This window comes from Trachinotus anak, unplaced genomic scaffold, assembly GCF_046630095.1.
Source record: "Trachinotus anak isolate AG129_WGS33_773 ecotype Australia unplaced genomic scaffold, CSIRO_AGI_Tana_v1 ptg000042l, whole genome shotgun sequence".
Lineage (NCBI taxonomy): Eukaryota > Metazoa > Chordata > Actinopteri > Carangiformes > Carangidae > Trachinotus > Trachinotus anak.
In genome coordinates, this window is record NW_027273893.1 from 1,172,910 (window position 1) to 1,200,389 (window position 27,480).

The 27,480-nt window shown below is 40.4% G+C and overlaps 2 protein-coding genes across 5 annotated transcripts in view; one reads left to right on the forward strand and one right to left on the reverse strand.

Moving 5' to 3' along the window:
- ano1a (anoctamin 1, calcium activated chloride channel a) overlaps positions 1-27,480 on the reverse strand; it is a 73,296-nt gene that overhangs the window by 33,974 nt on the left and 11,842 nt on the right. For all 4 annotated transcript variants that reach the window (XM_071472887.1, XM_071472888.1, XM_071472885.1 and 1 more), the window contains 6 exons: positions 26,324-26,478; positions 8,410-8,757; positions 3,794-3,892; positions 2,831-2,982; positions 575-629; positions 36-87 (listed from right to left, as the gene is read on the reverse strand). In XM_071472887.1, the coding sequence (XP_071328988.1) occupies positions 36-87; positions 575-629; positions 2,831-2,982; positions 3,794-3,892; positions 8,410-8,757; positions 26,324-26,422 (805 nt within the window). In that variant the 5' untranslated portion in view covers positions 26,423-26,478. The remainder of the gene's footprint in view (positions 1-35; positions 88-574; positions 630-2,830; positions 2,983-3,793; positions 3,893-8,409; positions 8,758-26,323; positions 26,479-27,480) is intronic.
- LOC139615126 (uncharacterized) lies at positions 21,803-24,049 on the forward strand. The gene is made up of 3 exons (XM_071472966.1): positions 21,803-21,960; positions 22,596-22,912; positions 23,040-24,049. Exons 1-3 carry the CDS (start codon positions 21,926-21,928, stop codon positions 23,405-23,407), a joined length of 720 nt encoding a protein of 239 aa, XP_071329067.1. The 5' UTR covers positions 21,803-21,925; the 3' UTR covers positions 23,408-24,049.

Consider the following 27,480-nt stretch of genomic DNA (forward strand, 5'->3'; position numbering starts at 1 on the left):
CAGATGTCAGAGTGTCAGATGTGCTGAGGCCTTACCCATGGAGTATTTGGCCTTAGTGCATCTTGTCCTCTTCAGTACCTCGTAGACCTGATGTCACAAAGAAGAAGAGCTCATGATTTCAGGCTTGAAAACGGGAGGATGAGTTGTGCATGACATGTTGTATACCTGTGTAATAGCAGAAGTGAAATCGTGTTTTGTGTGTGTGTGTGTGTGTGTGTGTATCCTCAGGGAGGCTCAGTGTAAAAGACAGAGCTGGAATCCAATGGCTGCGGTGATCGAGGCTTCATCCAATAATGAGACGTCGATCACATTACCCACAAACTCCTGTGTGTGTGTGTGTGTGTGTGTTTGTGTGTGTGTGTGTGTCACTGCAGCAGCATATGTATGAAGCAGATTCAGAAAACGTTTTCATCTTCTCACACAGTCGCACAGCTAGTGCACATCAGGTAGCACAGGGTGTGCACACACACACACACACACACACACACACACACACACACACACAATGCTGTTATTTTTCAGGACATCCCACACGTCAACTGTCCAACCACTCATCCACTCAACCAATACTCACTATTGAGCTCCTGGTCTTGCTGTCAAAGAACTTGTCCCTGTCAGACAGGTCAAACCTGCCAAAGAAAAGCACAGCAGGTCTGGTTTTAGTTGCAGTTGCAGTGAGAGTTCAGACTGATGGTAGCACATTTGGAGGAGATGATTTATTCAGTGGATGTTGGAAAGAAAAAGGTGAGAAGAATGAACGACTTCTATCCTCCGCTGAGGCTCTGTGATGCTGACTAATGTTGTTAATAAAATGCTTCTGCAAGTGGCTTCTGCCATTATAAAAAATCACATCAGACTAAATCATGTTGACACTGCCTTTAAGCCCAAACCTGTGAACAGTGTCAATATTTCAGGTTCCCGGAACGGCCGATACAAACAGGACCAAATGTGGAACAACAAAGACATTACAAAACAGTGTATGCCAGGGTTTCAGTATTTTGCTCAAGGACTCTTTGACATGTGGACTGGTGGAGCTGGGGATCGAACCACCAACCTCTTATATACTGTGCAGTGCAGGGACAGGTCTCGGAGGTCAATGAGGTCCTGAGGTCAGTGACCTCTGTCTAAACTCTCACTACCTCCTCATTATTATCTCTTCTACACAAAGTACACAAGTACACAAATAAAAGGACGAATGTATTTTGCTGCATGCTGAGTCAAAAGTGATCACAGATTTGGTTTAACTTAAACCAATGTTGGAGATGTGTCTTAAAGGTGGGATATGTAAGACAATACTATTTACAATGGGCAGATATTGAAGTAGTGAAAATTAAACGTTTTGTTCAATCAGCTGATACCTCCAGTAGGGTTGAACCAATATTAGATAATATCTAATATCACAATATTTCCCTCCATATGCAATATTTTTCATAACATCAAAACAATTTGAAACATAACATAATGAATAAACTACTGAAATATAAACCAAAAAAAATAATTATATCGTTAGATATCACAATGTACAATAATATCATATATCGCCATATTTGACCTGGACTGTATCAAAATATTATACTTTTGATATCGCCTCATGTCCAGTGTGAATATACTCTATTGTCAGATATGTTGATATAAGTGTAAATTTTGTTGCTGCTGATTAGGTTTGCACAATAATCAAAATTGCAATAAGGCCAAATACGCAGGAGCTGCAATTTTTTACAGGTGAAATGTGTCACATTGTTGTGCACTGTTAGGACCATAGGCATTGTGGTGCTACAGAGACGGCCCTGGATTACAAATCAAATTCTCCAGACGCAAAGGAACATGTCTGTTTGGTCAAAGACCCTACAAAAATTACATCATCATCATTTTCATGTTTTATTCAGCAAAAGTGAAATGCATGAACAGCCACCCAACTGAAATTGCAATCACAATATCTGCCAAAATAATACGTTGTGTTCAGACTCCTGTCAGACAGTTAGCATTTCTGCAGCTGCCGCTGCTGCTTGTCATCTTCTTCACTGACACATTAATGTGATGTTAATGCTGTAATTCAGTCCAGGAAATCACATGACTGAATTCATGACTAGTCTAAATGTAGCAGCTTTAAACACCTGTTTTATGAAGCTAGATTAAGTTCATGTGCTTCATACTGTAATCTAGAACTAGTCTTAATCTGAGGGAACAGACCTGGAGGGTTTCAGAAACTGATGAAGACTGAGTGATGAAAATATGTGGAGGGAGACTTCATGCTAGCTGTTAGTCAGAGCTGTAAATATAGCTGTTCACCACCCACTCTCTGCTCTATACATCCTGACAGAGACCAATGTTCCTGCTCAGGCTGCTTTTAAACTGGTTTTGCTTGTTGGGACTGAACAGGAAGCACCAGTAAAGTAATGCCTTGAATTTTTTTGTTGATCAATAAAAATGTTAATTTCTTTAGCAGTGTTTGTTCCTGGGGGTTGGGAGCTTCAGCAGAGAGCATTAGGTTTTAACTCACCTTGATTTATTCTAATTTCCACCTCTGTGGTTATTACCTCAGTGAGCTGTTCCAACAATGAAAGCCCCTGCCTGTTTCAGCTCAGAGGTGAAACCACATGAAATACAGAGGCTGACACTGTGAGTTTGATTTCAGATTCTCTGCATATGTAACAGATAACAGTAGTGCAATTGATGATTAAACTGAGCTGGGGTCAAACTGTGATTGTTGATGTAAACATTAGGTCTGAGATGTTGACCTTCTTCGGCTGTGCATGTTACACATGTCAGAAATATTATGGTCAGTTTTAGAATCTTTTGTTATGACTGAAAGTAAAAAGCTGCGACTCACAGATGCTGCTTCTCCCTGGAGAAAGGGTGAGAGAGGGATTTGATGCTGTCTTGTCTGGTGGCATCCACCTTCGGATGGAGTGGAGCAGTGACCTTGTGAATGAACAGTCGGACCTTTTCCACCACGTTACTGCCTTGTTTCACATCGTACACCTGTAGAGGATGTTACAGGTATGTCAAGGTTTATACTAAGGTATATAATAAGAATGATATGAAATACATGTAGGTTTACAGTGGTCAGATTAGAGAAGGGCTTAAATATATAAAATGGTATAGTCTGCAAAGAAATGCACATTTCCATGTGGAGTGGTAGAGAACCTAGAACTGGCTAATGTACTGTTGATCTGGTTTTAAAGGTCCATATTTTAACATCTCCAGTGTTTTATCTTGAGTGTTGATCTCCATCAGAAGATATATTTGTGGTTTTAAGAACCAAAAACCATCTCAGTGTAGTTTTACATCTCCTCTCTCAGGCTTCTCTCTGGAGCTGTAGTAACAATGTGTCAGTCAGCCAATCAGAAGAGAGGCTTTGAGGGCGGTGACTGCTTTGCTGTGACATCACAAAGTTCCAGAAGTCCTGTCGGCTGGTTGATTGACATTATTTGTTGGTGGTATATTGCGGTTGGTGGGTTTGGACTGATGTTTTGCACTTTGTGCCAATGTCCAATATGTCTATTGTACAACTTAAACCTCATCACAATTGTAGTGAGGTTTGCACTGCACGGTCTTCCCTGTGGCACTTGACAAATGTTTGACGGTTATTCATGCATTCTGCATTCACATTGGATTTCTATCAAATTCTCATTCCAAGGATTATATTAGCTGTCACCACAAATGGGCCCCATCAGGGTGCTATAAGGCTACATGAATGCAAAGGACAGAGCAACAGGAAACATTCATCTTCACATGCTTTAGCTTCCTCAACTCAGCCTCAGGGTGCATGCGCTGCTGATGGGTTGAGTACCTTCTTTGTTGGCATTTTGAGCTTCATGAACTCAGCCTCTCGACACAGGACATTCCAAGGAGCGTGTATCTTCAAGAAGCCGATTCCAGGGATCTTACTCTGAAACACAACCAGGGTTTGGATATTTAAATACAGTTCTCTGTGAAGCCACTGCAGAGACAAATGTCCGAACCACTGACATGTTCAACACAAACCCTCATCTTCATTGCTGCATATGAGATTATCTCTGCAGCCTCTACACTTATGTAAACCCTCCTTCACTGCCAGACTCACTTCACACAGCTCAGTACACTGACCTGTCTGGATACAGGAATACATAACATCCAATTCAAAGTTGCTGACTAAGAGCACTGTATATATCATACCACATATTTCAAGGTAAAATGTTGAAACGCTTTATTTTCCTCCTGATTAGAAGCAGTGGCTGATAAATTGTAAATTGCTGCAGCAGGAACACGATGCAGCAAAGATACAACACTGCTGACAGGAATATAGAAGATGTGAGGTTTGAGTTGTACATAAACTGTAAATTGGGAAAGAAACTGATGATGTACAGAAGCTGGAGTGTGTAATTCTTACCAATTAGTTACTTTTACATTTACAAAACTAGATATGAACTGATTAGTAAAAATGCATTTTAACTATTTCTTGGAAGGAAAAAGTACGTCCAAGGTTTATTAAAGGGATTTGCAGTAAATCATTTTGCTGACTAATAAGAACCACTGTCACTGATCTGCTCCTCTAAGTCAATATTTGGGGACAATGACTATGTGTGTCTTTGTGTAACTGTGCAAATTTAAAAATCTTAATGTAACATTAGCCAATTGCATAAACATTAAAAGCGCTGTAAATTCAACCTGTTTTACTGTCTCACTGTTCTGTTATCAACAACTGTTGTGATTATTTTAATGTTATAAGAAGTAACTTTTACTGAACATCATTAACTAAATCTACTGAATTTGTGCTGAAGGAAAAACACATGAGGGTCAAGACAAATCACTTCTTCTTCTGTGGTTGGTCAGTAGTTTTTCTGGGTTCATTCTAGGTTGTATCTCAATTTCCTCAATAATTACTCTTGAATCAAATTTTAAGTAAAGCTTGTTGTTTTTGCGTTCACATGGCCACGAGGGTTAGGGTTAGATATAAATTTATTCTTCTGCCCGAGGCTCCGTCCACACTACTACGTTTTAGTTTTAAACTTGTTTCTTCTACGTTTTAGTTTCAAACTCATCTCTTCTTCTACATTTTAGTTTTAAACTAATCTCTTCTTCTTCATTTCAGTTTTAAACTTGTCTCTTCTCCTCTGTTTCCTCCTCCATCCACTCTCCTCCAGAGTCTTCGGCCCCTAAAACAGAGACTTTCAGAAACGCTGCTGGACCCTTTTTAGTCTAAAACTCCAGGGCTGTGTTGTAGTCTGGACGGACAGAAGACCTTTGGAAATGATGAAGTAGACACCCATGGTGGCTCCTGATTGGCTCTTATCAGCCTGGACTACCAGTGGTGAAACAACATGGATAATGAATTAAAATGTTACTGACCTTGTTGTCTTTGCAGCAGCTGTTGTTCAACTCAGTTATGTATTTTAACTCTACAACTGTCTTTGCTGTTCCTGCTTCAGAGGATTTCTGGAACTAACCAACTGAGAGGACACAATCTACTTCCTGTTTACATCGTCTTGCACATGCTCAGTGTACTGAACGGTCATGCGATGTGTTTTTTCAGGAGTGTTAGTGTGGATGGAGATTATTTCTGATAAGGAGCTAAAATAATCATTTAAAAACTGTTTTAAAATGAAACTATATCAGTGTGGACGTAGCCCACCTCTGCAGGGGTCCACGTAGACCCCTATCTGAATGTTGCAGCCCAGAGTTTGAGACCATGTGGACTGTCCTCACACAGCTTCCTGCTTCTCCTTTTGTAGGTGGTCATGTTATTAGTGCTGCTAAAAGCCTTTTTCAGAATATATTAAGAATCGAGCTGCCTCATGTGAAGAGATAAAGTATAATTCAATTTTTCAGCACAAAAAAAAAAAGACAAAAAGCTTTTTAATGGAAACTAACGTGTGTGTGTTCGTGGCATCACTCACGTAGCAAAAACTCAGCAGTGACAGCAGAGCTACCAGGAACACGGCCTGGCATACATCCATGTTTAGATAAGGCAGAAAAATAAACTGAATAATATGGAGTCGCTTCAGAGATGTGGGTCATGTGACCAACTTAAATCAGTCAGCTGGTTTGTTTTAATGAACTCTAAACACATCTGATGTTAATGTTACTACATCATTCAAATGTAGACACAACATCTACCCAGAGCATGTTCACACAGACAAAACGAAGTGTCTGAATTGTGATTTTCATTGGCTGCATAGATGACATCAGACACGTCATCAGTTCTATTTTTAATACACGTTCACTATGAAGTGGGCTCATGAATCTTCTCTGAATAACTGTGAGTCTATTACAGTCTCATCAGGTCTTGTGGACTTTTGATCAGATCTCTCTGGCCCTCTTCAGACCTTAGCATCAGTCTTCAGTTCAGGCAAGGATGTCAGTTCAGACTTGGCTTTAAAATCTGTCTCAAGTGACCACTTGTGATCAGATCTCGCTTCCTGCTCTATATGCAAATAAAAAAGTATGTCTTGTTGTTTTCAGACAGAACGGGAAACAGAGGGGATGATCAAATTACAGCTCTACACTGAAATAAGATTTTATCCATTCGAAATAGTAAAATATGTTCAGTTCATTATAAACTGTGTTGGGCCTAATCAGATTGTGCCAGAGGATGTCAGCAGAGGAGGCAGTCCCTCAGTGTGGCCCAGGGCACATCAGCCTTCAGACAGCCACATGTGGTCCAGACCACCTCAGAATGTGGTCTGATCTCAGATGTGTCCTTGATCCGTCTAACCTGGTATAATACAGGTCACATTCACCCATTCACACCCACACACAGTCATACAGTGTGTGCTCTCTATCAGACACACACACGCACACCAATGATAATTCTGGGCTCAGTATTTTGCCTGACTCTGAGTCTAAATGTACCTGAGCTGCTAAATAAGAGATGACAACAGTCAGTCTGATCTGTGGAGTAGGATAATCAGGAAAAACACTCTGACAGCAACTGACGTATTGATCCGATCAGCTACTGGATTTAAAAGGTAGGGAGACCGGGTATGGTTGTAACATGGGGAGAATTGTAACACCAGCATTCCCAACAATCAGGGATAAGATAGGAGTCACATGATCATTTCAGTGTTTACCCTCTTCCTCCCCGATCCCATGTGGTGCTTATCAAGGCTGGAAACAAGTACATGCAGATTCTATGCAGAAAAAACTGATTTTGAGGAAAGAAAAAAAAATTTTGACCAATGCTTTATTTCATTTAGTACCTATACTACTCAATTCAATTCAATTTTATTTGTATAGCGCCAAATCATAATATGCATTATCTCAAGGCACTTTACAGGGGAAAGTCAAGACCTTACTTTGTTATAGAGAAAAACCCAACAGTTCCCACAAAGAGCAAGCGCTTGGCGACAGGGGGGAGGAAAAACTCCCTTTTAACAGGAAGAAACCTCCAACAGAACCGGGCTCAGGGTGGGCGGCCGTCTGCCTCGACCGGTTGAGTTTTCTACTGCAGATGAAATCATATCACTTATATTATTAAATTGCAGTTTCTTGGGCAAAATGTGATGCATTTTTCACCTGCTAATTTCAAACCACTATACTAATACAGCTAGCTAAACAATGGCTGTCAACAATGGAGTGGGTTATAACGCATATTTAAAAAGTGTTACAACCATCTCCTCATACCACTAATAACATTTTATTTATCTTTAATAATTTTAAAGAATGCCTAGGCAGTGAAAAAGAAAGACTGACAGAGGTATGCCTGTCAATAATTTCAAAAGCACTGAGCAGATACTATAGATCACTGCAGAAGCTGAGAGACCAGGGATCTAGTGATCTTCCCAGTGCAAGTTACCAGAGCAGCAACAAACCGGAACCCATTGTAGCAGAGTATTCATTAAGCACACAAACCGTAAAGAAAGTTTGTTCTAGAAGACAAATTTACACAAATCGGCGTGCGCACACACACACACACACACACACACACACACACACACACACACACACACACACAAAATCTTCTGAGTCTTTTATTTCAATAAACCCCTTTTTTAAGCATATCACATTGGTGCGGCCTCCGTTTTTGCTTATTTTTTCTAATTGTTGCAACTTATCCTGGCACCTACCCCACAACCAGGGTAGGTTGTAACAAAGGAATACCATGTATTTCACATCAACCAATGAGGTCTGTGATATTCTTGCAGAGATCTGAGTTGGTTTCATTTGTAGTAAACAAATGTGGGTACTCCGTATAAAAGTTTGAGAACTCTAGCTCAAAAATTTAGTGACTTATAGGTGCTGAAACGTGTTACAACCATACCCGGTCTCCCCCTAATCGAGGCGAACTCAGAAGATACTGTGAGGCAGTGGAGAAGAAGAAATGGAATTCAGATCCAGATCCCAGGAGAGCCAGGTTCCCCACATCAGCTGAGCCTGCCCTGTTGTCACATCACATTCATCTCTGTCCACCCCTCCCCCCTTTCTCACCTCTTCATCCTTTTCCAGCTCCAAGCCTGTCTCCAGGAGGTTTTCCTCAAACTCCTCCCGCCTGAAGCGCTTGTCATCCTCGTGGTAGTCTGTCTGCTGCTCCTGGGCAGCAATCTCCGGGTCTTCCTTTGGCTGCAACGGCGCTCGGCTGCTCCTCATGCTCAGGCTGCGGCGAAGCCGTCGGATGAAGTTGCTTTCGCCAAACCTGGATGAGCGGCGGCGGACGCTGCCAGGCTTCTGGATGTGATAAGCCAGCACATAGTCCACCCGCCGGCGCCCATCAGAGAAGTACGGGCCCACTGGAGGATACAGGGGCGAGACATCGTCTGCATAGAGGTTCTTCATTGGCTAGAAAACAGAAACAAAGCATCATCACTGAGGATGGATGGAAGCATTTCATTTGATTTAATTATAACAAAATACTGCAAGTTTTTGCTGTCTGTGGTGAAACGGGTCAGTTTTATTACACACACACACACACACACACACACACACATTAGGTCTTATTTATTATGAATATTATTGTATTGTCATTATTATTATTATTATTAAATAGATTTTAAATAACAGTGACTGAACAACTCACCAGCACTCTTCACAGTCTGATTCTGATAGCAGATAACGTACTTCATCTTATTCATTCTCTGCAGTGTATTTACATTATGGTTCACTGGACTAATGCACTCCAGGGCATCATATACTTTCACACTAGCAATGTAAAACTATTTACTGTCTCCAGAGACGTTCAGTGGACAAGGCCAGCAGAGACAATCCACTGTCCATCGTATACAACATCATGTTCAACAGGGAGCAACATACAACAAACATGTGCCCTGGAGCTGATTCATGTTATGTGTTGGGCCATGAATTATTGAAGTATACAGCAACAAGATGAAACGCATTTATGTTTCACACCAACTGAGGTGCCTTCTAGTCCTCGTACCACTGGGGATTATAAAAGCCCGCAATATATTGATACACAGTATTCCAAATGTCATCTCATACGTTGTGTATATCTGGTGTATTGTGTCTTATGAAGACTGTTGCACCAAGAGAATAAGAAACCATGAGGCAGTACAGTGTAGTACACCACCATACCACCTTACCCTCAACCTGCTACATGCTTTTCACAGTTAAAGGACAAGGCTGACGATGTTTTGCATTTTCCTGATTGCTGACTATATATTTGTGAGCTGTTTTTAAATCACCTCTCCAGATGAGTCCCACATTATTCTGAGTTTTCTTCACTGTCAGAACCCCCCCCCCCCCCCCCCCCCCCCCCAGATTTAAACTCTTATTCTATTTTATTAAACATTACATTTAACTGGATTCAAACCGTTATTCTATTTTACAGTGGAGGAAATAATTATTTGATCCCTCGCTGAAGTTTGCCCACTGACAAAGAAACAAACAGTCTATAATTTTAATGGTAGGTTTATTCAAATAGTGAGAGAGAATATCAAAAAGAAAATCCAGGAAATCACTTTAAATAAAAGACATAAACAGATTTGCATTTTATCGAGTGAAATAAGTATTTGATCCCCTGGCAAAACATGGCTTAGTACTTGGTGGCAAAACCCTTGTTGGCAAGCACAGAGGTCAGACGTTTCTTGTAGTTAATTACCAGGTTTGTGCACATATCAGGAGGAATCTTGGTCCACTCCTCTTTGCAAATCATCTCCAAATCCTTAAGATTTCGAGGCTGTAGCTTCGCAACTCGAAGCTTCAGCTCCCTCCACAGATTTTCTATGGGATTAAGGTCCGGAGACTGGCTCGGCCACTCCATTACCTTAATATGCTTCTTTTTGAGCCACTCCTTTGTTGCCTTGGCCGTATGTTTTGGGTCACTGTCGTGCTGGAAGACCCATCCACGACCCATTTTCAGTGCCCTGGCGGAGGGAAGAAGGTTGTCACTCGGGATTTTACGGTACATGGCCCCATCCATCTTTCCATCAATGCGGTGAAGTCGTTCTGTCCCCTTAGCAGAGAAACACCCCCAAAGCGAAATGTTTCCACCTCCATGCTTGACGGTGGGGACGGTGTTCTTGGGGTCATAGTCAGTATTTTTCTTCCTCCAAACACGGCGAGTCGAGTTGATGCCAAAGAGCTCGATTTTGGTTTCATCTGACCACAGCACTTTCTCCCAAGACTTCTCTGAATCATTCAGGCGATCATTGGCAAACTTCAGACGGGCCTGTACATGTGCCTTCTTGAGCAGGGGGGCCTTGCTGGCACTGCAGGATTTTAATCCATTGCAGTGTAGTGTGTTACCAGTGGTTTTCTTGGTGACTGTGGTCCCAGCTGCCTTGAGATCATTAGCAAGCTCCTCCTGTGTAGTTCTTGGCTGATTTCTCACCTTCCTCATGATCAGTGATACGCCACGAGGTGAGATCTTGCGTGGAGCCCCAGAACGAGGTCGGTTGATGGTCATTTTGTGTTTCTTCCATTTTTGAATAATTGCCCCAACAGTTGTCTCTTTCTCACCCAGCTTCTTGCCTATGGTCTTGTAGCCCAATCCAGCCTTGTGCAGGTCTACAATCTTGTCCCTGATGTCCTTAGACAGCTCTTTGGTCTTGCCCATGGTGGAGAGGTTGAAGTCTGATTGATTGCATTGACAGGTGTCTTTTATACAGGTGACTGATTGACACAGATGTCTTTGCTGCAAGTTTTTTTTCGGTGTGTCTAAGGAGTAGGAGTATTTAACCAGTCTGTGGGAGCAAGAATTGTTAATGGTTGGCAGGGGATCAAATACTTATTTCACTCAATGAAATGCAAATCAATTTATATCTTTTGTATAATGTGGTTTTCTGAATTTTCTTTTTGATGTTCTGTCTCTCGTTGTAAAAACGAACCTACTTTTAAAATTGTAGACTGTTCGCTTCTATGTCAGTGGGCAAACTTACAAAATTAGTGAGGGATCAAATAATTATTTCCTCCACTGTATTTTACATTACATTCTAGTGGATTTAAACCATTATTCAATTTTATTTTATTTTACATTACATTCTAGTGGATTTAAACCATTTAAACTGGATTTAAACTCTTATTCTATTTTTCACATTACAATTTACTGGATTTAAACAGTTATTCTGTTTTATTTTACATTACAGTTTACTGGATTTAAACTGTTTAAACTGGATTTAAACTCCTATTCTATTTTATTTTACATTACATTTTACTCGATTTAAACCATTTTTCTATTTAATTTTACATTACAATTTCCTGTATTCAAACTGTTATTCTATTTTATTTTACGGTACATTTTACTGGATTCAAACCATTATTCTATTTTATTTTACATTACATTTTACTGGATTTAAACCGTTTAAACTGTATTTAAACTCTTATTCTATTTTATTTTACATTTTACTGAATTTAAACTGTTACTCTATTTCATGTGTGTGTATGTGAGAGTGTGTTATAAGTAGAGTAAATGGAGTTTTCTTTTATGAGAGGGTAAATTTCGTTGTATGTGAACATGCAATGACAATAAAGACATTCATTCATTCATTCATTCATTAATCGCAATGAGATTAAGGGCCGGGTATAAGGCTTTTTTTTTTTTTTTTTTTTATCGTGTCAATCACGTGCTGCAAAGATTCTTTATTTTACACCGTAACTGGTGCTGCTACTTCTTTGACCCTTTGAAGCACTCTTACTTGTTGTCAAGCTGCCACAGACACTTCCTACAAAGATTTTACATGGCGGAGCAAGATACTTCATGGCAAGTCATGTCTATGGGAGCAAAAAAGGGACGGTTCCCGTCTGCATAAGGGGGCATGTCAGGAGACCTGCAGTCCAATGCCTGAATTGTCGTTGATGAAGATCAAGCTCATCTACAGATAAAAAATGATCAGACATCTTCATAATTACCCGTCAGACATGCTAACATTAGCTTCTAGCAGTTATGTGTTGTCAAGCAAGAAAACAGTTCTGAAATGCAAAATAATAGAAATTTTGTCATGATATAAAATATGTGATTGATCGCAATTAACTATTGAAATTCAGCGATTAATGGCAATGAAGAAAAAATTTATCGTTTGACAGCCCTAATCATACTACATATGACACATGGTAAGAACTAGACTAGTTTAGTGAAACCAGTTAACTTAACTACTGCAAGACTGTACTTAATGACCTGTTTGTTAGATCTGAGATGCAGTTGAGTATTTTTACAACCAGCCTCCTGAATAAACTGTGTCTCACTGGGAGGAAAATGGGATCTGCAGACCTAAGTTATGTAATGTTGAACAAAGTACTGCACAATAATGCACATCACTGACAACAGACCTGTATGTAGGTCAGATGATAACGCTTTTGAAGAAGACAGCTATGACCAAAATCTTAGAACAGATGAGTGAGTGAGTTTAGAGCATTTTATAACAGAAAAAAAATAGAACGTCTGCACTCAAGACATGAATGATGCAGAGGAAACTACTACTGTCATGATCAGTAAATGTGGGCATTCAATAGTCTCATTTATTAAACCTTAATGAAGACATGTCTGTTCCCTGTCCATTGTTTTCACACATTAGGAGATGAACGTGCTGATAGCAAAGAGTGAACTCTACTACTGAGCACAGCTGAAACATAACATAGAAGAGTTTCAGCAGAACTCCTTATTAGAACAACAGGCTGTGGAGAGACACCTGAACTCATCACTGAAGCACAACCAGCCGTGGTGACAGTTTATTTTCTTATGTGATCTGAGTGTAAAACGCCCTCTGTCCGACCTCGTCCAGTATGATACCCCGGAGTGTAGTCATTACTACTGGATGATCTAAACTCTATTTGTAGGCCTCTGTGTGTGTGTGTCTGTGTGTGTGTGTGTGTGTGTCAAACTCTCCGGGTGCATTTTCCTCCAGGGCTTCTGCTGAGCTTTACATCACTGCTCAGTGTGTGTGTGTGTGTGTGTGTGCTGGCTGAGGTTGTAGTGACACACTTCTGACACAACAGTGAGGAACACAGGGTCAAACCTCAGCTGCCTCCACTGACCCACAGTAAGAACATGAGGCTGGTTGTTTATCACTGTGTAAACTCTTTGTTGTGATTACATTACATGAACATTTATCATGCTCGGGGGAACTGTGTTAATTATGGCACCAAAAAACAGGAGGACACAAGAGAGAAAAATAGAACAGAGCAAAAATAAATGGTAAGTGGTCTTCATAAACACATTCATATAAAAATGAATTAAGTGCTGCAGTATAGTCCGCTGTTGAATAGTGTGTCTAAACAACATTAAACAAGACTAAGTTCAGAGCCACACTAACATCTCTATGAGGCTGTGAAGCTCATTATAAAGTAAACCACACTGAAAGATGGGTAGTGAAGTAGTGTAAATATAAACATGGTAGTGGTCATCAGGCACTAGATGAAATTATCTAAGATATTAAATCCATCCTGGTATGAAAAGAACATATTTATCTGTTCCCAATGTCATGACAGTCCGTCGAATACGAGTTGAGACCTCTGAGCCAAAAATGGCTAACTGCAAGTGTGAACATCATAGGTGCGGTCAGGTACTTAAACAAACAGCACTACACCTCTTACCATCATAAGTAAGTAAGTTTGGCTTCAGGCCATTTTTTACCTAACCCATTACATGGCGGACAGAACATAATCAAAGACTAATTTTAAGAAACTGATGAATAAAAATTCAATGTAAATTTACCTTATGTGTGGTCACAATCACATATATATGTTTGACTGATTCATTGTGTTATTTTTTCACATCACATCATATGTCTGCTATTCAGAGGTCTATCAAGCAAGTGACAGAACCTATGGAACTTCCTGTCAGAACTTTTCATAATAAAAGCTAAAAGCTTGTTTTAATTATAGAATTGCAGAAAAAAGTTGCCCGCCATGGGGACCCCTGGTTGCAGCCCTGGGTGGAGGGCTGGGGCCCCCTTGCCTGCCTCTCTGGAGTTCTGGTGCAGCCCCTCTTCACCCCCATCCTAACAACACGAATAAAATATTAACCATCATGATTTCCACTATTATATATTATTGTCCTATATTATACTATCATCATCATACATTACTATTATTATCACATTGCCTGAATATCTGCGTGACTACAATTTATTCTGTTGCTATCTCATTATCATCAATTATTATTATTAGTCGTATTATTATTATTATTATTATTATTATTATCATTAGTAGTAGTAGTAGTAGTAGTAGTAGTAGTAGTAGTAATAGTAGTAGTATTTCGATATTAGCTACATCCTAATGTGAGACTGTCAGTTTGATATTGTAAAAAAAAAATCAGATTTTCAAAAAATTACGGATATAATCATGTATTATCATATTAAATGTTAAGTGAGAGCAACGAGTTTGCCCTCATTCTTGAATGTAAACAGACTGTGACTGTCATAAAAGGTGGGGATTTGTTTCAGCTTCACATATTAGGCTTCACCTAGGCTACTGCTGTTCAGTGCACAATTCGATTCTGAAGCAGATTAACAGTTAACGACAAGAACGACGACTTAAAGGATTCAGACACTGACTTCAACCTGGTAGGCTGCTAACCAGCTAGTCAAGGCTCAGGGTGAGAGAGGAGGAGGTCGAGAAGGATGAACGGCGAGCGAGGGTTAAGTTATGGGACTGCCACCTCACACACACACATACACACACACACAAAGACACTGGTAGAAAAGTAGTTTCTAGCGACACAAAAGACAAACACAGACAGTTACTATCCCCAGCGGTGCTTCAGGGACTCCTAGATGAATGCCACTGTCACCGGCTATGCTGCAGCGCTCTCTCACATCCATTAGCACAAATACCCAGCAGCATGTCAGTCAAAATTTCTCCAGGAATCTTCTATAAAGTAAATATTTAATATTCATATTAATATTTTTGTGAATTTCTGAAAACCAATAATCAATAAGCTAATAATGCCAAACATGGGACTTATGTCAAAATCTAGTTTTAACCTCTTTATTATTCCATTTGTACATATTCCATTCAATGAAATGACCACAAATAAACATACACATTAAACCTGGGACGGGGAATATTCCAGCCCAGAGTATTAGTGGGTTTCAGGGGTTTGGGCAAACTACAGTAGTTCTCTGTATGTGATGGATACAGCTGCTCTAATCAATATCTTTATCTTAACGATGGACCTAACATAATGACATTTAATGTAAAAAGATTTACTTTTAGTTAACCCTCATGGATTTATCCTCTGACTCTGTGGCTGCAGCCTCTGCTCCAGCACCACACAGATGTACCCACTAAAGTGACACTGCAGTGTGTGGGAATGGGAGACGGCATTAAAAGCAGCTGATACCCTGATGCTTACACAGTGATAAAGAGAAAATGACTTGTTGAAGATCAGACAGTCGGCTGTCAGTAAAAGAGTCATAAACTCCTTCATGGTCACAGATCAGCAGTGAACCACAAAACCAATACTTACACAATAGTTTGTTTTTCCTCATGACGGCCACCAACCCACTGTTCAGCAGCAGTGTGTGTTCCTGTGTGTACACTGTATATGGCCCCCAGCCTCATCCCCACCACACATGCACATTTTCATCTTCAGCCCTCTCTCAACAGGATGTAGTCATAGCTGGAAAGGTCAGAGGTCACTTCTCGGAGGGCGCATGAGGATGTGGTGGTGTATGCATCATCCACCAATAGGAACTCTTTTCTCACCAAGTCACTGGGAAATGAGGTTCTCCTCTCCTCTGGGCTTCCACATGCACACAGCAGTTTTCCTCTCAGTACTGTTTTACACAGCAGCAGTGAGCAGTGACAAAGCACAGTGACACTTGTTCACGCAGATAAAAAAAAAAAAAAATTTCTTACTTCCCTCTGGTGGTGTTTTTGTTCTATTGACCAGGTTTTGGATGAACCTTCAGATTGTCCATCCTGTCAGAATGTCAGAATTATTGTTTGGTCTTGGTGTTGTATTTATTATGTGCCCTGTGTTTTATGTTTTCATACATATATCCCGATGCTGCATACCCACTGGTGACAAAGTGATTGACAGATAGATAATAGAGGTGAATCAAATTTAAATTATGATGGCCACAACATTAAATTACATTAAATCTAAAAATGCAACAGCTACATGTCTGTTAACTGTACAGCAGACATCTCAAAACCTGGGAAATAAAACCAAAGAAATCAGCATGGAAAAATGCCACATGAGACAAGTGAGACACTGACCCTTCAAAATATTTCATCACACTAAAATGAAAGAGGCAGTGGCTTAATTTTCAGATATATATATAAAAAAAATCAAATTAACTATTAAAACCTATTTCATATGCACTGAAACTGGCCTTGGCTGTTTTTCTGTTAGGTTTGATTTCATGTTGTCATTATCTTCATGTCTTTTTTTCAGATTGATTGATCCTGATTATCTTAATTTCTCAAGACATTAGATTATGCATTGTTGTCCTCATAATAAGTTTTAAAATATAAGACTTCATCATGAACACTTTTGTTAAGGTCAAGAATAATGGTGATGCTCAAACTGATCTGATCTGATTGGGCCATAAAGTGGATAATTAACAGCATCTAATATTCAACCTGCACTCACTGATATTAACCATTTGGGGGACAGCGCAACAAGCTGTGAACACAACAGTGATATATTCATTAAGTTATGATGTGGTGAATGTGTTAGCAAACAGCAGATACACAGTAGCATTCACATAGAGTTGTGTTTGTGTCCATCCTGTAGTAACATAATTGTGATTGGCTGTGGTACAAATATTTTTCTTGTGCCCAGAAAATGTCGATGTCACCATGGAGATGCTCACTGTACAACTCCCATCCTGCAAACGAACCATAGTGTCAGATTTATCAGATGTGCTCTAACAGCCTGGACTCAGCACAGCAGCTATCAAACATCTGAAATAACTTCCAGCCAACAATAACAAACCAACACAAGGGCAGTTTACACAGTGAGTCACAACATTACAGGTCTACACAGTGTGACTGAATGAATGACGGCACTTGATCACAGGTTATCACACACACAGATCACAGTAGCCGCGCATTGTCCAGCATGAGAGGTAACAGCTACACTGCTGTAGATTTAAACCCCTGACCCCAATCCAAAAAAACAGAAACCTGAACTCACTCATCAGCAGTTCATCCACCTGACCCTCCCTAAGTCATTAACAACATTGCTCAAGTCCAGACCCTGACTCTGCTGTTCTCTAATCGGAGCATAGCCAAGCTAAGATTAGAGTCCAAATGCTAGCAGTCGATGAACTTGAAGCCTGGTGAGTAAAATCTTATCTATTGTGACCAGTTCAGCAATAAACTCCTCCTCTTCTCTTCTATCCTTTGTCTCCTAAAGCCACTTTTTTGTTTGGACTTGTTAAACATTCTCCTGCTAACAGAAAAACTCGCTTCTTGCTAATAGGTTGACAAAAATACAGATGTAACTCACAAATAATCAAATTGACAGGGAGCAGCTCATTGGTCAGATTAGGATTTCCCAGAAGGCCTTACTTTATAACTTTTGAGGAGAAAATAACCAAATTAAATAAGGGCGATAAAAATATAAAGACTATGACTCAGAACCGGAAGTGTGATGGGCCCCAGTCGCGTTACAACCTTCAGCACTGAAAATTAAAGCAAACATAGAAAAGCTTCAAGACTGCAGCTCCTCTAATTACCAAATGAGGTTGGCTCTGAAAATTAGATAATCCCCATAAATTCCAACATTAGACATCCAACTTTACAGCTAAAATAAACATGTTTACAGCCTGGTAAAAAAATAAGTTTTGGTCTCTAGAGCTAATTTTCTCCTTGTCCACCAGCCGGACTGGGATTTGAGCTGTTATTCCCTGTGGTCAGTCCTCCTGTGCTCTGTACTCATCTCTTTCTTTGTCTGAGATGTTTTTAGACGTAAATGCGGTTTCACCTAAATGCACGCGCTGCCAAACCAGCTACCAAAACAAAGAGCAGAGAAACACACACAGAGGGGGTGTGGCTTCGTTCTCTGGTTAGGGCGCCATGACTACACTATATCTTTACATAGAGATTATTACTTACTTTATTCCCGACACAAAGGTCCATATCAGTTACAAAATAAAATAAAAAAGTAGATAATAAGATAAACAACAGAAATGATCATAATACATACAGACATCTGTTCCAGTATTTCCAAAAACAAGAGGAGTACCTTGTGTCACTTTTTGTAGGTTCACTTAAGGAAATTATGATTTCATTCTTTAAATCAGTTAATTGAACCATAAATTTAAAAACAAAATTTCTTATTTCAGCATATAAATTGGGGACATTATTGTCACAAACATATGACTAGCACTTGTCCATCTTTTGAGCTTAAGCAGGATTCTGAACGCCATTAAATGCCACCTGAAGCCTTTTCATTTTTGCTTTACTGTAACTACACCACAAGTGAGCTGTATAGAGTGGAGTACAGTAGGCTCTAAAAAGGGTTATTTTAACATCATCTGTGCACATATGAAATTTCTGTGCGAGCATATTGGCTTGTACATACAATTTGCAATACTGACACTGCACATTGTCATCATCACTTAAGTAATCCCTGATGATATGACCCAAATATCGTACTTTGTCTACTACATTTAGCTCTTGATCTGCCGTGTAAAATTTAGGAAACTTTTGCCTCAAATCCTCTTTGGTTTTAACAATCATAACAGCTCTTTTTAGGGTTAAACTTGATGTCAAACTGCACACCATATTGTTAGCATACGAGCCAACACTATAGGGGAAGAAAACTATTAAGTAATCAGCATACATCAAGTGATTGATAAGAATATCCCCAACCATACATCCAGTCTGACACTCTTTGAGCCTATTAGAGAGATCTTTCATATACAAAAACAGGTGACAGTATTCTACCTTGACTTGAAAGGGTGCAGATATACTTTTACCCCATCTAGCTTGCATGGTCTGATGTGAATACCAAAAACGCAAAAACCTTATCGAATATGGAGGAACTCCCCTCTCCTGTAATTTAGCAAATAATTTTCTGTGATTGATATGATCAAAAGCCTTAGTCACATCCAGGAAGCACATAAACATTGTAATATACATAAATCTGTGCCATGTTTATTCTTAAAACCAAATTGATTATCAGTAGTTATTATGTAATCTTGAAGCCTGTCTAAGAGAATTTGTTCCAGTACTTCAGGGCAGTCATTTCGTTAGACACAGCCTACTGCAGGTTGGACTAGCTACCAAGCCAACGCACTGCATATTACTTTTATGCACTTCCATTTACGCTAATAACATGAATTTAATGTGATGCTCCAGGGGTCAGACAGAATGACTGAATAGTAGTGCTGGACGAAGTGTCTCATCATGACATTTCTCTTCTGTCGTTTCTATCGTGAAACCTAATTCTCATGAATTGTGGCTACGAACTCTGGCTGCCTACAGCCGACGGTCCATAGCATAGCTCGTGTTAGCTCTGGCAGCTTTCCACACCATTCTTTAGAATGTCAAAACCACAAGGTCTGCACGGGTTAACTGCTTGTTGCCGTGTCTATACGACATTTATTTTAGTGTTGCAATACCAATCTGCAGAATATGTTAGAAAGTGGTCTAATATAACCTCGTGGGGCGTGTGCTCTCGACAATGCTATTTACTGAACAACTATCTAGCCTAAAATCCTGAGAAGTGAAATGGCAACGTGGAGTGGCCCGTTTGTGTTTAATATACGGTAGTAGTAGACTATATTTCTACATTAATCCGTGGTTTAGTAATATGGTATTTATTTTAAGTCATTGTTCTCATGCAATAATCCCTGGCTGCGGGCTGTTGTCATATTTGTCTGATGAAACGAAAGCGGGAAGTAAATGGGTTATTAGGCTGGTAGCGCGGATTCGACCTATATCTCCACAAAGGGGAAGCATTGTCCATACAAACTACTGAGCCACAATGAACACAACGCAGGACTTCTACGGAAGGCAAAAATAATGGCTCAACATTACTTACCATAAATTGTGGAATGTTTGTACATAAATTGTTTAAGTACCTCAAGGTCTGAGATATACATAGGAAATAACTAAATGATTCTGGGAAAGGCTACTATACCTCCACCTCAGCCATTTTCATTTGATTTAATTTAAATTAATATGATTTATTATTATTATTGAAATGTAGACCTAGTGTTTCTCATATGTGACGGCTCAGATAAATCTGACTTCAAAATAAAGTTGGACATTTCTGTCAAACTTTTCAGAGAATAACTGAATGCTCTTCGCTGTAGTATAGAGAGAAGGGATTTTTTTTAAACCATTTGTTCTTGTACAGTAGCAACACTTGCTTTAGAAGCATGGCTACTTAACAAGTCATGCTGCATGGTCTTGATGGTTGAATTGTTTTTATCCGTATACTAAGATATAGGCTAAAACTCTTGCTACTACTATCTGATTAATGTATAATTAAATATGGTTTGTCTTGGTTGGATTTGAGGGGGGAGGGTGGTTGTGGTGATTTGAATTGGCTAACTAAAATTCTATTCTTTTATAGAGGAGACACAGTTGTCAACTGGCAAAGTATTGTGAACTAACCTCAAATGCCTCCAAGAGGAAAACTGAGCCTGGAACGGCATCTAAAGTCAAACAACTAAAGCTTGAGGAAACAAGGCAAGTGTCTCAGAAAACGGTGGAAAATTCTATACTGCGCTTCATTGTTAAAGGTTTCCAACCCTTCTCCATCGTTGAACAGCCATCTTTCCAGACCCTAGTCCTGGACTTGAATTCAAACGCTGTTGTAATGTCTCGAACTACTGTGTGCCGCAGAATTGACCCCGCCATGATGACCATGAAAGCAAAGATCAAAGAAGCAATGAGTAAGACTGCCTACATCGGCACAACAACTGACTGTTGGACTGCCAGAAGGAGGAGTTTTATAGGCGTGACGGCACACTGGCTGGATTCATCCAGTTTCCAAAGACATTCTGTGGCACTTGCTTGTAGGCAACTTAAGGGTCCTCATACATTTGATGCCTTAGCAAGTGCATTAAATGACATACACACGGAGTATGAAATCCGACAGAAGGTAGTCAGAACCACAACTGACAACGGTTCAAATTTTCTCAAAGCCTTTCGTGAGTTTGGACTGGATGAAAACCACAATGACATTGCTGAGGAGGAAACTGGGGAAGGAGACGGTGACTATGATGGCTCTGATGGATCTGATGAAGAGACCGATTTCCTCGATGTTGAAGCGATCATGGCTGAAGATGATGGCCTCCAGTACCAACTACCAAAGCATCATCGGTGCGCCTGCCACCTGCTCAATTTGGTTTCTACGGTGGATGTTGAGAATGCGAACAGTGCAGAGGCCTACAAGAAGCTCTCCAGGTCAGCCTTCACGAAGTCCCAGGCTCTCTGGAACAAGACTTTGAGGTCTACTCCTGCTGCAGAGTCAGTTGAGAAGCACTGCAAGTTGCAATTGGTACAGCCAAATAAGACAAGATGGAACTCTTTATATTTGGCTGTGGAGCGCATCGTCAGAATCCTCAAAGATGAAGGAGAAGGACCCATGAGGGCTGTCTGTGCTGAACTCAAAGTTCCTATGTAAGTTTGTCTTTTAATGGTTTCATTGTCTATAGAAATGCTTGCCACATTACCTGCCTGTTAGACATTATTTGTGAATAGGTAACAGAAGAAAAGAATGTTCTAATTCAAAGATGCCCTATGAGATCTTGCATGTTTTTAGCACGTTTTCTTTTTTTTTTTTTTTTTTGTCATCATATGCATTTCCCTTGATTTAGCTTGCCATCTGCCCCTGAACACATTAGTGAAAGTCTGGTCTCTGGAGACATCACAGGGGCTGTAAGTTGGTGAGCATGCACTACGGATGGGTGGGCATGAGCAAAATTAACCCCTTAAGATTCTGCCCCTGTAATAAATGTGCTGTTAGTAAAATGGCAATGACTAAGTTGTAATGTATTACTAAAGGCTCACTGTACTGTCGTAGTAGTGTAGTGCTGTAGTAAAGTGTTTTCAGCGACTTTGACAGCATCCCGCTAGAGGTACGTGGAATCTTAAGGGGCTACTTTAGCAGCATGGTTTTGAGTAGCATAGGTTTTTTTTTTTTTTTTTTTTTTTTTTTTGTGGAACGTTGACAAGTGACATCATGCAGGATCTCTTGGGCACCTTAAGTGTAATTCATGTGTAATCTGAGGGTTTTTTTTTTTTTTGCATGTTAGGTACAGTCCAGCTGATATGGCCTTTTTGAGTGAATACGTCACCACCATGAGCCCAGTTGCTAAGGCAATCAACATCTTGCAAGGAGAAAAGGATGTTCAAATGGGATGGCTGCTCCCTACAATCACCACCATCATCACCAAGCTTGAGAAGATGAAGCCATCACTGAGATTCTGCAAGCCACTTGTGGAGGCCCTTCTGAGTGGTTTGAGCAAACGTTTTGGCGGCATGATGGGTGATCGGGAGCTTATTGCAGCCGCCATTCTCAACCCAAAGTTCAAAACCTCCTGGACTACTGATGAGAATATCCTCAAGCTTGGTAAGGAAGATGTTCTAAATGTCCTAATTTTGCCTACTCTGAAACATTGAAACTAACTTGCATAGTTTAGCTCCTTGATGTAATGATAAAGTATGGTGAACCTATATTCTTTTTTTTTTTTTTTTAGGCCTTGGTTACATCAAGGAGCATCTTCCCGACCATGACGAAGGCCTTCACCCTGTTGACTCCTCAAGCACTTCTGATGAAGAGGATTTTTTCTCAGATATCAGGCATACACACACACAGGAGACCATCAAACAATTGGATGCATACCTTACATGTACAGCTGAGGGTGTGACCATGTTAACAGCTTATTCTGCTGTATGTAGCCTTTCTCTTAAGTTGAACACAGCCCTGCCAGCCTCTGCAGCGTGTGAGAGGCTTTTTAGTGCAGCTGGCTTGATCTTCAGGCCAAAGTGGGCAACCATCAGCTCCCGCAACTTCGAGAATCAGCTTCTGCTTAAGTTGAATAAGGACTTTTACAACTTCAACTGACTTGACAATTGAGATTTGATGCGTCTGACTCTATAAACACTAGCCATGTGTGTTCTGTTTACTTAAATGGCTACCTGTTGAGTAGATTGCCACTGTTGGACCTCTGATAAATTGTTTGTTGCATTAACAGCTGTCCGTTTAGCTAGTCAAGCCAGTTTAAAAGTACACTGATTTATGTTCATTGATGTATACAGACGGTACACAAATGTATATCTGGAGAGGGAGAATGTGACCTTTTCAAGAGTCTCTAGCAAACTGAGTTGATGGCAGGATTTTTTGTGTTTGTCATTAGCTGGCACTTGCTTTTTTGTTCTACTTAATCACTTTAATCCCAATTTAAAAAAAGGAAACAGCCGTTACACTTAGACCTTGCCAATAAACAAACCATATGCCTTTTTATTTTTTAAGTTGGTGAAATTTCAAGTTTTATTGTCGGTGACCGCTGGGATAATGGTGTCAGTTTTCAGGCTGAATGTGGTGTTCTCCATAGGGATGCATTTCAGCCTTTGTGTACACAATAGGTATGTATATGCTTAAAAAATTCAAACATGACCCATGATTCTGTGCTTAAGGGGCAATGTTCTCACCTTTTTCATTTTAAATGAGGGAGTATTGATGGAAAATAAACTATTTTCTATTTCATTTGGATTGCTTCATTCTGTAACATTCTAGTGTTCCTTATTCTGCGGCTTCTACAAGCTAGTCAGGCATACCTTACAAATGCAATTTCAAATTGTACTTTAATACTTAAGTATTTTTTAAAGCAAGTACTTCAGTACTTCCACTTAAGTAGAGTTTTGAACAGACAACTTTCACTTGTAGCGGAGTAACATTTGACCAGTAGTATCTGTACTTTCACTTAAGTACTGAAGTTGAGTACTTCGCCCACCTCTGTTAATAATCCCATGAACTTTCCTCCAGCACCTGCCTCAGGTCAAACTGAACATTTTTAGAGTGACCGTTGTTACGGCTGAAGAATGAGGGGCATCAGTCAGAGCTATTGGTTTTCGGTTTATTCCATCCCATAATATGTTTATACTGTGAGCTGTAATGAACACTGCACCTGTTAAGGGCCACTAATGAGGGTATGAACCATTAGTCCTCTTTCATTAAGATCTTTGTTCTCCAGTGTAGATGCCTCTCTCTTGTGTTGGTTGTCATGATGATAGGAGGCTGTATGATTAAAGAGTGGTGCTGAGCTTCAGGAATAGCCCTCAGCTCAGGTGCTGGTTTAAGTGCTGCTCTTTACACTGATGCTCAAGTTCTCTGTTACATTTTAGTCAGTTAAGTAAAACAGATCATTTCCTATTCCCCTGACACTGGGTGATTATAAAAGCAGATGTGAAGGCTGTAGAGCTGGATACAGCCCTGCCCACTGCTGTGTTATAATACACACCACAATACAGGAAAGTATTAGACATGATGAAGCCAACAAATACATTTTATGAATGCAATAAATATAATAAATAGAAATATAAAAACTAATAAGTGAGAAGGACACTGTTAACGGTGGCTCACCTGGTAGAGCGCGTACCATTAAAGCAGCAGCCCTGGGTTTGAATCCGACCCGCGGCCCTTTGCTGCTGTCATCCCCCCTCTCTCCCTGACCCTCCTGTCACTCTCTCACTGACCTATCCAATAAAGGCACTAAAAGGCCAAAAAAAATAACTTAAAAAAAAAAAACTCTCAGTTACTGATGCTGGTCTGTTTCCCTCCCTCGATCCCTGTGTCTTCCTCCATCATTTGATTTCTTTGTCCACAGTGGGTCTACTTCCCTGTTTGTCCCATAGACTATAAATAAAGATGGATGTTGCCTCTGTGATGTCACCCACAGGTTTCTGAAGCTCAGAGTGAGCTGCTCCACTGTCGCTATCTTGGCAGTGCCTGACTCCGCCCCTAATTCCTAGCTAATCCAAAAATGGGCAAAGAGGTGGGGCATGTGTGGAGCTGGTTTGTGCAAAGCATACACTCCCCCACCTGTCACTCCAAGAGGCCACGCCCTCAATTCTCCATAACTTTAGTCCTTAATAAAATGTAAACAGGTGAATTCTATAAAATTCAGCCCGTATAGTTGTCATGAAAGAGGAAATTAGCTCTAGAGACCAACACAGTTTTTGTCCCAGGCTGTAAACACATTTATTTCTGCTGTAAAGTTGGACATTTTAACATGGAAGTCTATGTGGACTGACTCACTGTTGGAGCCAGACTCTAGTGGTCATTATAGGAACTGCAGTCATTCAGTCCACTCACGACCATGTGCTTTGTCTGTCTAACCCTCAGGTCTCCAGTTATCTGCCACTTCCAGCTCAGTCCTCGCCTGTAATTCCAGTTTAGATCATCGTTTCCTCCAACATCTGCCTGTCCTGCTCTGCCCCAGCTCCAGCCCCACTCATTCGGCAACCCTAGGATCACCCCTGTTCCCACTACCCCTGGATCATGATGCACTACAGAGCACACCACATTACAGAGGGTCAGGATCTGTGGTTGTATTTACTCTTTAGGAAACAAAAGAACATGTTATCAATAACAGATAATCACAGATAATGATAGTGGTTCTAAAATGTGTGTAACGTGTGTGTGTGTGTGTGTGAAGGAGAATGACATTTAACACAAAATGCGGAAATCAGGAATTCAGTGTCATCCATGAGCTGTGTCAGTCAATGACTGAGCGGAACAAACAAATAACTAACTTCCTGTTGTTTTCGGATCACCTGCATGTGCCTACCTCTTTCACCACACACAGTATCACAGTTTAAAAACCTCTGCCCAACACCACAAACTATAACCATAACCCAGCAGCACTAGAAGAAACAGACACCCCCTTTCTGACGTGAGGGGAGGGGGTTTCTGATGCTATCCCACCATTCCGGGGTCCAGTGAGCATAAGTTGTGCTTCACGTGGATGTAATGTCTTACTATGGACTCGCTGCTCCTGGTCTTGGTGTTGACAAAGTCAATGTCCAGGTTCTTCTCCTCGCCAGGCACTGGCAGGTAGTTGTCGCTCCTCCTCATCATGGTGGGCTCGTCCTGCTGCCGACTGCCTGAGTGCTCAAGGGCCAGGGGAGGAGAACCTGGGGGAGGATCAGAGACAACTGACATCAGCCCTGTGTGTTATTATCCTGATGATAGCACTGCCCATGATGAATGTAAAGTTTGCATGTGTCCAAGGCATAGTCATGGACACATCATCAGACAATGGGCCCATGGGAACAGACAGATAAAAGCCCCCCCCTCCTACACAGAACAACACCCCCAGACTGAAGAAGACATTGTCATTCTGCAGCCTCTCTCGTTCTCTCTCTCTCTCTCTCTCTCTCTCTCTCTCTATATATATATATATATATATATATATATATATATATATATATATATATATATACACAATATATATATAATATGAAGTTAAAAAAACTGTGCATTGGATTTGGTGGAAAATACTCATTATGAAAAGACTGATCAGAAACATCTTCACTTTTAACTCATGTGACTTTCCAACAACAAATAATAACAGTCGCTTCAAACTGAGGCTCTGGACCAGAGCCCCCCTGATTCCTTGGGGCCCTGTCCCTGTGCTCAGTAACCCCACTCAGTAACCCATCCATGGGCACACCCAACTATGTGGATGTGTAAATGTTAAAAATAAAGTTATTATAATATTCATCTGTACAGTATCAATTTTTGAAGGTGTTTTTGTTGCCTAAGCTACTTGATATTTGGATCTGCTGGTTTTACAAAGGTTGTTTTTCTGTCCATGTACAGTGTAAAGCTCCTCATGTAAAGGGATCATGTCACCACCACCCACACCATGTGTGTTATACTACAAAAAGCAGCCCCACCTGCACATAAACTGTCATTATCAGTATCATTAAGAGCCATTCAGAAAAATACTCCAAGATGTGTTATATAGTCAAAAATGTCAGTTCGCCTCCATGGACTCCACTGAGTTCTTAAGTGTATCCCCTTCACAAGGTCCAGTCCACAAGTCTGGAAGGAGTGCATGTAGATTCAAGTCCTTAATAAGAGTAAGTCCTCATGCTTCAGTACATAATAAGACTTCATATGATGCCGCTCTG